Source organism: Ictalurus furcatus, chromosome 7 (assembly GCF_023375685.1).
Source record: "Ictalurus furcatus strain D&B chromosome 7, Billie_1.0, whole genome shotgun sequence".
NCBI classification, from domain to species: Eukaryota; Metazoa; Chordata; class Actinopteri; order Siluriformes; family Ictaluridae; genus Ictalurus; species Ictalurus furcatus.
Genome location: NC_071261.1, coordinates 31933946 through 31947567, shown reverse-complemented (window position 1 = coordinate 31947567; position 13622 = coordinate 31933946). Strand labels below are relative to the sequence as shown.

The following is a 13622-nucleotide window of genomic DNA, read 5'->3' as shown; positions in this document are numbered from 1 at the left end:
TTTCCCCTGACATTTTTGAAATACTGATAGAGTTTTTCAGCCTTTTCTGTAACACATTATCTTGTAAAGTCATTAGCACTTCAGCTTGGCTCAGTGGAATAATTCATTTTTGATGATGGTGGAAAGGTTAATGGTTAGAAAAATAGCTACACTTTCACTTATTATGCATACGCCACTTCAGTCGTATCAAAGGGCCTATGGATTACTGGAGCACTCTCCACAGTTCACTCCTCTAGCAACAACCCTGATTGGTTAAGCAGTACAATTTTTACTCTTAACTGTTTTATATTTCCCTTCCTCTAGCCAGAGGTGGCTAGTATACATGTGCTTGCAAGCACAATACTTTCAGTAGTAAAAAGAAGTCGATATAAGATTCTATGAAGCTATTTGCTGTTATTATTGTTATTTATTAAGTTAATTGCCTTATTCACCCCATAACTCATAACACTGGCATCGATTTAAAAGTTCTTCATTAAGTGAAAAGAGATCAAGCTTCATACACACTAGGTTTATTTCAGTTTGCTTACATAAAAGAAACATTTCCTTAACATTTCAGAAATCAGTTTCAGGTTTCATAAGTAACTTGAATGTCGCCTTTAATGCAAAGTCAATCCATGAAAGTCAGAATCAAATCTGATTATGTACAAAAGTTTTTATAAAGGATGCCCTTGATTTCGAAGAGACAGTCCAAACTCCTGTGGGCCTCCATTTAAAACATTCACATACCGGGCACATTTCTTTCAGTGCGATAAAAGCCATTTTGGTAAAATCTTTGAATTAAAAAAACAAAACAAAACCACAGTTAAAATATAAAAACACAACGTGAACACAAAAATATAAAGACAGACAGATCCGAAAAATCAGTTAAAATGCTGAACTGAAAATACACAAAATCACAGGCTTTATTATTCACATGTGACTGGACAGAGGTCATTAGGCAACTATGACTAGCCCCTCCCATCTTAATTGCTGGTGTATGTAGGACAAGTTAAATGTACTGACATCATTTCCTGGGGAAAATTTAAAAGTCAGATATGAAGAGAAGAGTATAGAGTTTCAGGCTCATGTGGAGTTTTGGCCGAACAGCCATATTGTATTAAACCTCCTCGACATTTACAGAACGTCCACAAGGGGGCCTCACTGTCCAAAGAGCCTTCCACACACACACACACACACATACATACATACAGAAAATCTGACTACAATTACTCTATTTTGTAATATCTGATCTTTAAACGGCTATAGAGCCCAGATTAAATGCAATCCATCAGTTTGTCAAGCTCCAGGAAAGATTCCAGAAATGAGAAGAGAAAAGGTGACATCTTGTTAGCCGATAATCCAGCTGGATTTACACACACAGAGCTCGGGGGAACCTGAGAGAGAGAGAGGAGAGGGAGAGATGCTTTGTAATTCATCTTTCCAAGGTTGAAATCACGAATTTCACAACAATTTCATAACCTTTCAAATTTTTGCATGCACAAGCTTTTTTTTTTTTTTTTTTAAATCTGTAGGCATAGGAAGTCATGTGACCTCACCTGTCCTCATTGAAGCCATCCACTTCTTCTTCGTCGTCATCCAGCTCCATGTCCAGCTCATTGTCAAGGCAACAGCGACCGTAGCTACTGAGGACGCTGAACAAGGAACAAATATTTAAAAACAGAGATTCTAAATCAAACGTTGGTATTTGTTTACTAGTGTTTCAAAATGTATTTGCTGTTGTGTTTGTGTGCGTTTACCCCGACCTGACAGAGCGACAGGTGAAGAAAACGATGCGTTTGAGTTTCTTGTTGTAGAAGAAGTAGTTGAAGGACCAGAGATTGCCCTCCTCACCGAAAGGGTCAGAATCTAGATCCGGGTTATAGCTAAAACAAAAACACACAATTATTCACTGTTTGCCTCAACACACGCACGCACGCACGCACACACACAATGTCTCTAGAGTGGTTTCCATTCACATCTTATATACCAGTTTTTAATCTGCAGATAAGAAAATGGATGAAAACAACAAAAACTTCCACTTGGTTTGAATATTTAAGATCTATTTTTATATTTTAACCTCTTAAAACATTATTCAAACTTTTTGCTTGATGTAGAAAAAGGGTACTAATAAATGCAAGTAATTTGTGGCTAGCTTTTTAAAAGTTTATTTTTTTAAATATGATAAGCACATATTACACACAGCTAGGTAATTTCTAACAGTCACTCATATGTGGGGTGTTTTTTCCTCTGGATGAATCTTAAACTGTCTTCTACTTGAAATACAAGTGCACAACATAGACTCTGCAACACCTTCACGCTACACCCCATGTAGTAACCATACACTGTATAGTCAATTGAGATTTGTCCAAGATTCCTGTACAATACATGGGTACATGTGTTTCCTTTTTGATGTTCTTTGGAGAGTTTAGCCTGTGGCTGAGGTGATCTGAACGCACGGTGGTCATGCTGGTGATGTTCACTCTGTTACACTAACATTATACATGAATGCTCAAATACTAAACTGTTTAGGTCATAAAAATGCACATGTAGAAAAACCACACCCACACACACACCCACACACACCCACCCACCCACCCACCTGTAAATGTCACAGCTCTGCAGGTTGATCTCCTGGTCGATGGCGTTCCACAGCTCAGGACCGAGTGTGTTAAACTCCTCTCCTACAGACGAGTAGAGGCTGCTGTTCACAGCATTGGCCACCTGGGAAACACACACACACACACACAGTCAGCATTCTCACAGCAGGGACCGCTGAACCCCATTAACCCACAAGACTCTATCTGTTTTAACAGTCTACCCGAAACGCACCCAAAATCAACAATATCCGAATCATTTAAATAAAGCAAACAAGAACACATTAGGTCAAGGGCATGAATATAAACCTGTGATTTGCAGCTGCACTATTCTCAGAGGTGCAGTTATAGGAAAATAATCGACACCTTCTGGCCAATCAGAGTCCAGAATTCAATAGCATTGTGGTGTAACACAATTCATGTGCGTGCTCCTCCAGGTTACCATAAAATACTACTTTTCCCCCCATATCCTATTTCCATTTTTTCTCAAGAATCAACTGTTACACAATTTCGTATTTCAGGAACGTAATGTCAGAATTTCCCTGAATGAGGACATAACGAGGTCTCAGTGCTAGAACGATCTCGGTTGCGCGAGTCATTAAGTGGCGGATCGCGGTATAGCAACTTCAGTAACTATGAACTTGTTTAATAAAAAGCATGACGTGTTCTCTAATAAACGAATAAATAAAATTTCACTGTTGACAAAATGGTGTGTCGTATCCCCTTAATAATTAATTATGTACACGTACCAACCCACAGCACTGAATTTAAAACGAGCAACAAATTTAAAACCCAGTTTCAGGGGGAAATCTACACAACCTGGGATTGCTGCCTGTAGGTTTACTGTACTATACTTCAGTCGTCATTGCATGACTGTCAGTTTTGTCCGGAGATGATGATGAAAAACGATTTGACCCGACTCACCCAGTTGAAGCTCGGCTCGCGGCTGAACTCGTGGGCTCGGGCGGCGGTGAAGTCGTAATCGGGACGGAACGATTCGTTCAGTGTGGTGATGAGGTAGAACAGAGTCTTCCTGCAACACTTATCGCTCAGAGGGTTCTCCACTTCATCACCACTCTTTCCCAACCTGAGAGAGAGAGAGACAGAGAGCAAGAGAGAGAGAGAGAGAGAGACAGAGAGCAAGAGAGAGAGAGAGATATTCAGGAAGCAGACAAAGAAATACAATATGTTTTTGTTAAGAGGAAGTGCATCATCATAGAGATGCAGAGTTCTCATAATGAGAAGGTGGTCAGGAAGGACATAAGTGTGTATGTGTGTGTGTGTGTGTTTAAGCTAGTGTATGATCTTAACATTGTGTTCTTTGGTGATGACTATCTCTGCATGTTTCAGCCGTTTATCTCTTACAGTCAAAACACTACACATAATCTGCTCACACTGTGTGAAAATATTCAGCACAACATGCGTGGTCACACTGTACGTGCAACACGGCCTCTATTCACAGCTCCGTCTGTTGGACATTTCGAGTAGTCTGGAAAGCCCCGACCTGGGCCATGCTGCCATCAGATTAAGTGCATCGTGAACCTCACTCCACAGTGAGGTACCGTTTCTCACACTGGGCTCAGGAGAGAAGAGCTGTGGCGCTCTGCCATCCTTTTTTCCAGTTTCTGTCAGTTATGACAGGATGAGAAGTTAACAATAAAACCTTCAGTGTTGTGCTGTTATAGTAAAATACTCCCTGACAAGCTGGTGTGATGAAGCAGAGTTACTGTTACCACTGCAAAGCTGATTTTATTCCTATAACAGCACTTCCCAAAGTGTTTTATACCTAGTGCACCTTGTGCAACATCTACAGATCAAAGTTTCCTGTTCTCACTTGTATTATTGCAGTTATAAAACAGTCGCTCCCTCACCGGCCTCTTTTTTTCCCGCTCCCTCGACGTTAACAAGACATAAAAATGCAGCTCGTCAGGTTTGTGAGGAACCCCAAAGCGTAAAATCTGTTTATTATTAGTCTTGTTCTACCTGGCGCACCTACCTATTAAGTCACTGTGAATGAGTTGTTACTATAGAAACTATGACGTACCAGGACAAGCGCATTACTACTGTGTGATTATTTCTGTTATACAGAAATAATGCACAATCTGACCATAATGACTAATCAGATCCAAGTGATCAAACATGCTGTGGTTTAAAAGGTAAAAGTTATGTATATAAATAAAATAAATAAATAAATAAATAAATAAACTCTTTTCTAGAATGGTGTAGCAGCACTCTTGGTTCTGGTGTGTAAATCCTATGCAAATTTGGTGTGTGTGTGATTAATTGTAGGCTCCTCACAGGTTAGGACTCGGGGCGCTGCTGGTCTGTGGAGGTGAAAGAGCCTCCAGCACATGTGGCTCCCCCTCCTGGCAGAACTGCTTAAACATGTGCTTGTCATCACCAGCCATCTTGCACGAGTAGCTCTCGATCCTAGAAAGGAAGGAAAAAAATAATCAAATGTAAACGTTTTTTCATTCACGGTACAGATTTGATAATACACTGCCCAAGCTGACTAGCATCGTACAAGGACCTACATTATACTACAACGAAAAAAATATTACAATTATTATAGTTTTTAATAACTCCCAATTCCTTTAAACACGTCAAGTCTAGCTACAACATTAAGCACCTGAAAAATATACTCCCTTATCATTCATGTACCTGCTTGCATTTCTGATGGGGCTAGTACAATACATCATGCAAGAAAAATCCATCTCGTGCTTTACAAATTATGTTACAAATACATTATCAAAAGTGCTGACTTGCAGACTTGGGGTCTGTTCCATTGCACGTTTAATTAAGTCAGAGCCGGTCGTGTTGCCTCACGGTTTCAATAAAATACAATCCAAAAGTTAATGGAAGACAGCATGGTATCGGTGTTTTGAATATCTGCTGATGTCAGGTACTGTATTCTCACAATAACCGACCTAAAGGAATATTCCCGAATGCATGGACCTAATCACGATCGCTGTAGTGAAATGTGTGATCCTCACTTATATAGAAGATGCTCAACATAAGGCAAGGCTGATAACAGACGTAGGAGAAAAACAAGCTGTTATTTAACCAAATCGTACATCCATTAATATGTTTAAAATAGTCTATAAGGGCACGTTTCATTAACGTCTATGGAAGGAGTCTCCAGTCTGAGGCAAAGCTAGACGGTCTTCAGGACAGAGGAAGTTTCTCCGTAACATGACGGACTGCAGCTTATTAACTTCAAGACGGAATAAATTACCGTTAGACGTTTAGTTAGATAGACTTGCATCCTTTTATGGAATTGCCTTGAAAGATCAGAGCTATTCGAGCCCTTTCTACAGTCTGGAAAACACCGAGTACATTGTATTAAAAATAAATAAATAAATAGAAACCCAGAGCTGTCATTTTAATAATGCTCTTTAAGCAGCAGACTCCAGTGGAGCGCACAGGCTGGATGTTGTTACAGGAGGCTCACTGTTTATCTGGAGGTCTATTTGAAGCTTGGATAAAATGTCAGACAGACGGACGGAGGCCGTGCTGCGTGTGTCCTGTGGGGTTATGCAAGAGAGGTTGTACCAGGTCCAGACACACAACCCAGATCATATTTATAGGTGAAGGGCAAAAGTCATGAAGGTTTATGAGAGTCATGTGACCGAGAACACTCTGGATTAAAGCCTGTATCCAACCCCAATGGACAGAAATAAAAATCAGGCTCATGTCTATCTGGGCACAGTATTGTATCTATAGTGTGTGAGTGTGTGAAGGTGTGAGAGAGAGAGAGATTGATCAACACAGGTGGGAATTTCAATCTGTACATGATGAGAATTTGACACGTTTCCCCTGCACTGAGAAAAGGGGGGGGAAAAAAAACAACAAACATACATAACATGTTTATCGCAAACTCACTTATAATGGAAGTCTTAAGGGCAGATGCTGAACTCTGTCTATAAAACAGATTTTTGTAAGTAGAACACTTCTAAATCTGTAATAATAAATAAACTATTCTCAGCAGGAAGAGTTGCCAATATTTCCAGTTTGCTTTCGAGGCTTTAAATTGCGAAGAGATAAAGCACACAGTAACTTTAACTACTTTCCACAGTATAGCTCCAGGGTTGGAAAGTTCATAAAACTCCATAAAACCATGTTTAATAAGACTTTCTCACATTATCACAATTTACCTGCTCAGAGCAACAACTGGAGTTTTAAAAAAATGCGTTATACAGTCGAGTATTTTAAACACCGATTAACAGAATTCAACACACGCCGTCCACAGACTTCCACTGCGAGTGAGTCTGGAGTAAACAGGGTTTTCTGGTCTTATCTCAGTGCAGGGAAACATTTTGAAATGTTAGTCTGTGGTAATCTCTCCCATACACACACACGTGCGCACTAAAATGCTGCACGGTGTGTTGCTTGCTAATCTGCAAGCACGATGTCACAAGTCTCTAATATATAAACCACGAAGTTTTATTGCGCTTAATAATTAAACAGTGACAGGCTACGGCTTTACAAGCAGGTCAGAATACGCTGCAAAGTACATCACAATCCCAAAGTGTAGCAAAAAAAAATAGCAAAAATGCTTTTTATATTTTTTTTAAACACACAAATAATATTTACAGAGCTGCGCATACAGGCGTGTATCAGTGCGTGCAATTTGCTTACTTCTCCACACATCATGAAGCAGCATTAGATACTTGTAGAGCAATAATTCAGGAAGAAGGTCACGCCAATGCACTTGGCAGCGCATCTGGAACAAAGCTCTGTGTGTGTGTGTGTGTGTGTGTGTGTGTGTGTGTGTGTGTGTGTGTATGTGTATATATATATATATATATATATATATTACATATTACACACACATACATACATACAGTAACTGAAGGATGTATCGTAGGCATACATGCAAACGTTATGTGACACCACCTTCTGCGTCACACTGCTCGCCTAAGGGATTGAGCTCACCCAAACACTCCCTTCCCTCCCTCACACATTCGCACCTAACCACTGCACGCACTGCCGAACAGAAAAACACATCAGCATTTCTGTGAAAGCAACAGTTCTGTCTCAAAAAGAGACAGATGCGGTGCATCATCCGCTCGCCACAGGTGTAAAATAAGAGTAACGCGTGCGCACGCGCACATGCACGCACGCACGCGCACACACACACACACACACACACACACACACTTTCAAGATAAACAACATAATATTTAGTTTAGTCGAGTGCCGGCATTTAAACTGTCTTTTAAACTGTCGTAAAAATATGTCAATAAATAGTAAATGTACAAAATTGTACTTTTAAATTTTTTTTTTTTAAAACGTGGGGGTGGGGGGCGGGGATAAATAATAAATAATAAAAAAAAGCATTGATGTTACTTTTGGCCTCCTAGAAACAGCTTTTGTCAAATACATTAAAAGACCACTTATTAATCAATCAGGCTCTTAAAACATTTCAACACACGTTTTTAATTCTGCTTTTAACTAAAGTGCTTCCTCACTCTTTTATATTTATGTTCTTCCGTTTCATCCTTTATGTCATTTTACTACTTGGACGCGTGTAAAGCACCTTCTCTTGTGTAATCATTTATAGACCACTTTTTATACATGAACTCGTTATTATAAGTCAGTAACGATGGAGTCGGTCGACCCTGTTGCAGCAGTAATGACGGGGACTTTCCAGCCGATGCCAAGCTGCTCGTCTTCTAGCTACGATCTGAAGGAATGATTCATTCTGATTCAAAAGCTTTAGCATTATTATAAACGTGTAAACTTGAGCTGGGCAACACGACCATTTGATATCAGTATTGTGGTAAATATCACAAGCCACTGTTCACACAGTTCACGTCCACTGCAGACGTGGTTAGTGTTTCTAGAACAATGGGGAACTCTGATTAGGTGTTCAAATTTGATTTGGACCAAGTCTTTTAAAATGTTTTATTATTATTATTATTATTATTATTATTATTATTATTATTATTATTTTGTATCTTGTTGCACACTGCTTTATTTTCAGTTTGTGAGATTTGTACATGTAATATTCGTAAAGAAAGGTATTATTAAGAATCAGATTTTGCTGGGGGTTTCTTTGTTGTTGTTTTTAAAGTAACATGAATGTTTTGCTGGATGCTTATATCATCTATCATAATACCTATAATTGAAACATGAAGTTTCGTGATAACGTCATATCACACACCCCTGGTGCAAATGTAGGATTTTCAAAACGTACAACATGCACTTTAACATGACAGTGTATTTGGTGTGAGTGTGTGTGTGTGTGTGTGTGTGAGAGAGAGAATCAGTACTTGTACATACGACACTAAAGGTGAAAGTCTAATATAAAATAATCCCTTATAAACACCGACACAAATACACTGGAGCAACACAATAAATAACAGGAAGTGAAGCAGAGGATGTGTGTGTGACGAAATGTTCTTAATGCACGCTCGGTCTCACACACACAAAAACACACACACATTTACATACAAACTGCATACATCCATAGCGTGTGTACGAAAATGCAAGTGTTCATCTTACAACTGTGTTACTGAACTGGAGACGAAACAAGAATCACGAGGAAGCAAATACCTGCCAAGGATGTGCGAGTCTCCGGTTTCCACACACAGGCGAGAGCTGAGCGCCTCAAAGCTCGAGTTCTCCAACAGCTTCATAGCTGTATGAGGAGCAAACAAAACAAGACGTGAGACAGCGCTCGCACACGTAACAGCTGTGCAGCACCACACAGTATAACTGCAGGAGTAAATACTAACATTAAACAAGATCATTGTTATAAGAATAAACACTGATTTTTAATTTTTTTTAAAAAAAAGGCTTGATTTGTATTTTACATAAAATAAATTCACATCCTTACAAAAACTTGGAAATAAAGAGAACATAAAGTTCCAGTTTGAACTACAACAACAAAATATACAGAACTATTTTAAAATATTTTATTTTATTTTTTTTACTGTTTCATCACCATGAAGCAACGATGTTCATGTGAGATAAGGACATGCAAACCTTAAGCATAATCAAAACGTCCCATTAAAAAATAAATAAATAAAAATTAAAAAAAGAACAGTTTTTGTTAAAGTTTGTTTAAGATTTGTTCGTCATTTTAAAATAAATTTTAAAGGCTGAATATTAACTAACCCTGTTAAAATTAAATATTTTATATACCTTTAAAAAAAAACAGCAATAAAATTTAACAGGAAATTGTCTAATGTAAAGCTATAAAATATATATATATATTTTTTCTGTTTTAAAACTGCTTCAATTAAACATATGAAAAACCATTTAGATTGCAATTCACACACACCTCAGCATAATGTGTGTAATTATCTAATCTCACATAATACATTAATTATAGCTATTAATAGATAATAGATACATCCGGCCTATTCAATTACTCATTTTCAGATTTTTCAAAATCTGAACCACAGGTCAACACACAGGAAAAACATTTTAGACTTAAAACATTTTAGTACTGTTGTTAAAAATAAAATAAAAAATAAAAATTTATATATATCTAAAACTGTCTTTATATAGACTAATATAATAGAGTAATACAAGGTCACTTATTTATTAACTTCCTCAGATATCATTTAGCAATTTCTGGATACACCAAACCCTAAGTTATTAGTTTGTGTGTTTATTTATTTATTTATACTAATTATTTATTTATATAGTGGTTGTGTTTTCAGCCTTCGATCAGACAAACCCAGTACCGCCCGCCCTTCCTCCTCTTACAACAAGGCCTCGCGTAAAAACCCAGATAAAAATCAACTCTCTCCTCCCTATACTAGTGCACTACACAGGCTATAGCACTAATGGCGCCTGCACCCTACCTAGTGCACTTAGGCTGTGTGTGAAGTGCTGCACAAATTGAAATGTAGCCCCGAGTACAGCTTCCTGGTTTAAAAACAGAACGCTATTTTTCTTAAAGAGACGTTAATATAGATAAAAGATGTCCTGTATTTGGATATAAGGAATAAAACATATTCATTAACACATACGGGCATATTAATTAAGTAATTAAGCAATCGATTAGGACTCGTAAGAGCTGATTTAAGATATCTGCCTGTGGTTGTGTTGTCAGAATGAAGCACAAATACACTTTAAAAAATGATCTTACCTTGAATTTCTTTTCGACCAAGTTCTTTGAAATGGAGTAAAAACAGGCTAATAAAGTCGATTGAATGTTATCTGGAAGTCGCTCGGTTTGATCCGTAAGGCTACAATGTAAACTGCAGCAGTTAAACGGTTACAATGTCGCCTCTTTGATTGGAAAGCAGTTTACTGGGCTTCACAATTTAACGGTCGAAGCGGACATTCTCTACTCTCTGCATGCACTTTTATAGGAAAACTCATTAAAAAACCGCAGCTTTGTTCAGATAAAAGCGACATAAAATCCAGAGATGATCTCGAGTCCGACTGCAGCCTCATCCCCCTCCTGTTTGAACCGATTTACAAAGACAAAAAGCGGAGATTAAAAACCTCCTCCTCTGGATCAGAGTAGCTTTAATCGACGCGACCTGATCAACAAACACTCCGAGTCCTCGTTTCTGTAAATATTTATCACATATAACCTCGATACGGCTCAATAGACTTAGCTTCTCTCTTTCTCTCTTTCTCTCTTTCTTTCTCTCTCTCTCTCTCTCTCTCTGTCTCTAATGGGGGAATATTTTCTGCGTCTGTCTCCAAATAAAACCCTTAAAACACAAGTCCCACCCACCTTAATACACGATATGTGATTGGCTATCTAGTCTGTCTGTTAAACTGTCCATCAATGTGATTGGCTAGAAATGAACAGATAAGAGATATTGGACAAATAGGAATAAAGTCGGTGTGGCGTTGGATGTTCGACATTCGCAGATATGCTGAAATTAAGGGACCGTCTCTAAAGTTACATACGACATTGTTAAACACGTTTCTAACTACAATAGCATTTGAAGGGAATGACTTACAGTCATATAACCAACTGTACAGTGTTCATGTAGGTGTCAGGTATGACGCACACCTTTTAGAGTTTTGATATTTAATCAAATAAACTATTAAATCATGTATAAATATTGCCATGTATTTAAAATATAAATAAAATATACATACATATGTGTGTGTGTATATATATATATATTATATTACATATTCGTACATACATATATACATATATTATTTAATTAATAGGGCATCTATTTTTTGAAGAAAACCATTCAATCCAGTACGGGTCATTTTGACCGCCTTTATGTATTCGTGAAGGTTTTTTTGGTTCATGCATTGTAGGGTTAAATATCAAAACTCTAAAAGGTGTGCGTCATACCTGACACCTAGATGAACACTTTACAATTGGATTTGTGACTGTACATCATTCCCTTCAAATGCTATTGAGCTTTAAATGATGGCTATTTTGTGTATGAGCCCATTCTGTAGTGAAATTCATATGTAATTTACATATGATTTAATAGCTTATTTTGTTAAATATCAAAAAATATAAAAGGTGTGCGTTATAGCTGACATTTAGATGAACCCTGTACAGTTGGGATCATGACTGTACATCATTCCCTTCAAATGCTATTGAGCTTTAAATCATGGTATATTTTGTGTATTCCCAAGAGACACAATCATAAAACCTACACCATAAAAGACATCTCTCTATGGATATGTCAAATCATAGGTGTAATTATAAGAGCTTGCATGCTTATGCAAGTTTAGTATAGTGTACATACTGTAGCGTGTGTGTGTGTGTGTGTGTGTGTGAACGTAACTGAACGTGACTGACATGACGGATTATGTCATTCCTGTCAGTCTTCATTAGTCCCAACATATCACAATTTTATTATTATTATTATTATTACTACTACTACTACTACTACTACTACTATTATTATTATTATTATTATTATTATTATTATTATTATTTCCAAATAAATAAAATATTGTGATTTTAAAACTTTGTAGCTATGGCTATAGCGTATGAATATGCATATGTTAATTTGTATGTTTCACCTGCATGGGACAGAGTATGATGGTCTGGACCTGAAATTAAGAAAGGTTTTGTTTATTTTGCCTTTATTGTCTCCAGTAAATCACCTGAACTTGCATCTGCTTCCGCTACCAATTCCTGATCATTTGTAGTAGACTATAGAAGATTATAGAGTGCTGCAGGGATGACATTTTTGTAGGCCGACCCAGAAGTTAGCATCACCCTGGTTCCCTTGCCAGAAAGCCAATAGGTTTTTTCCATTGGCTTTTGGGTTACGGCAGAAAATAAGCTATGTGACCAACAAAAGATTATGCTTCTTACATGTTTTGTTCATCAAGATAATCTAGACAAATGAACACAGCTGTCATGGATTTTGCCTGAATACAATCACCAGATGTAAAAGCAAAAGTTAGGCTATAAATGAACTACACAACAGTCGCATGACTTCAACATCTCTACCACTAAGCTTCCGATAGAATTTATAGCGGTACAATTTGAAAAAAAAAAAAATGCTACAATTGGAAAATACTATCCACGCATCCATTTTCTGTACCGCTTATCCTACACAGGGTTGTGTGGAACCTGGAGCCTATCCCAGGGGACTCGGGGCATAAGACGGGGGACACCATGAACGAGGTGCCAATTCATTGCAGGGCAAAATCACACATACTCACTCACCCATTCACACACTATGAACAATTTAGAGATGCCTACGATGCATGTCTTTGGACCGGGAGAGGAAACCCCCGAAGTATGAGGAGAACATGCAAACTTTGTGCATGCAGGAGGTGAGAATTGAACCCTGGAAATTCTATTCTGCATTAATGCTGCCCTCACAGATGTGCAAGTGTTGATGTACGGCTTCTGCTTTGCATAGTAAAGTGATAACTTGCATCTGTGGATGCAGCGGCGAAGTTTACTGACAAAGGTTTACCAAAGTATTCCCAAGCCCATGTCAAGATATCCATTACAGACTCATGACAGTTTTTAAGACAGTGACGGCTGATGGAACAGAGATCACACGCATTCAGAAGTAGTTTTCGGCCTCGACCCTTTACGCACCGAGATTTGACCGGATTCCTCGAGTCTTTTCATTA

General features: G+C 38.0%; 1 protein-coding gene across 1 annotated transcript; it reads right to left on the bottom strand.

The window, feature by feature from the left end:
* Positions 1–493: 493 nt before the first annotated feature.
* Positions 494–11233, bottom strand: maf1b (MAF1 homolog, negative regulator of RNA polymerase III b). Its single transcript, XM_053629852.1, has 8 exons — positions 10678–11233; positions 9132–9216; positions 4872–5003; positions 3498–3660; positions 2579–2700; positions 1743–1862; positions 1536–1631; positions 494–1373 (listed from the first exon to the last, which is right to left on the bottom strand). The coding sequence occupies exons 2-8, from the start codon at positions 9212–9214 to the stop codon at positions 1349–1351; spliced, it is 741 nt and encodes a 246-aa protein (XP_053485827.1). The 5' UTR covers positions 9215–9216; positions 10678–11233; the 3' UTR covers positions 494–1348.
* Between the last annotated feature and the right edge of the window lie 2389 nt (positions 11234–13622).

Coding starts and splice junctions, on each gene's coding strand:
- maf1b (XM_053629852.1), bottom strand. CDS start 9,214: ATGAAGCTGTTGGAGAACTCGAGCTTTGAGGCGCTCAGCTCTCGCCTG. Junction 5,004..9,131: donor GACTCGCACATCCTTGGCAG/GTATTTGCTTCC, acceptor CTTCCTTTCTAG/GATCGAGAGCTACTCGTGCA. Junction 3,661..4,871: donor AGCGCCCCGAGTCCTAACCT/GTGAGGAGCCTA, acceptor TCTCTCTCTCAG/GTTGGGAAAGAGTGGTGATG.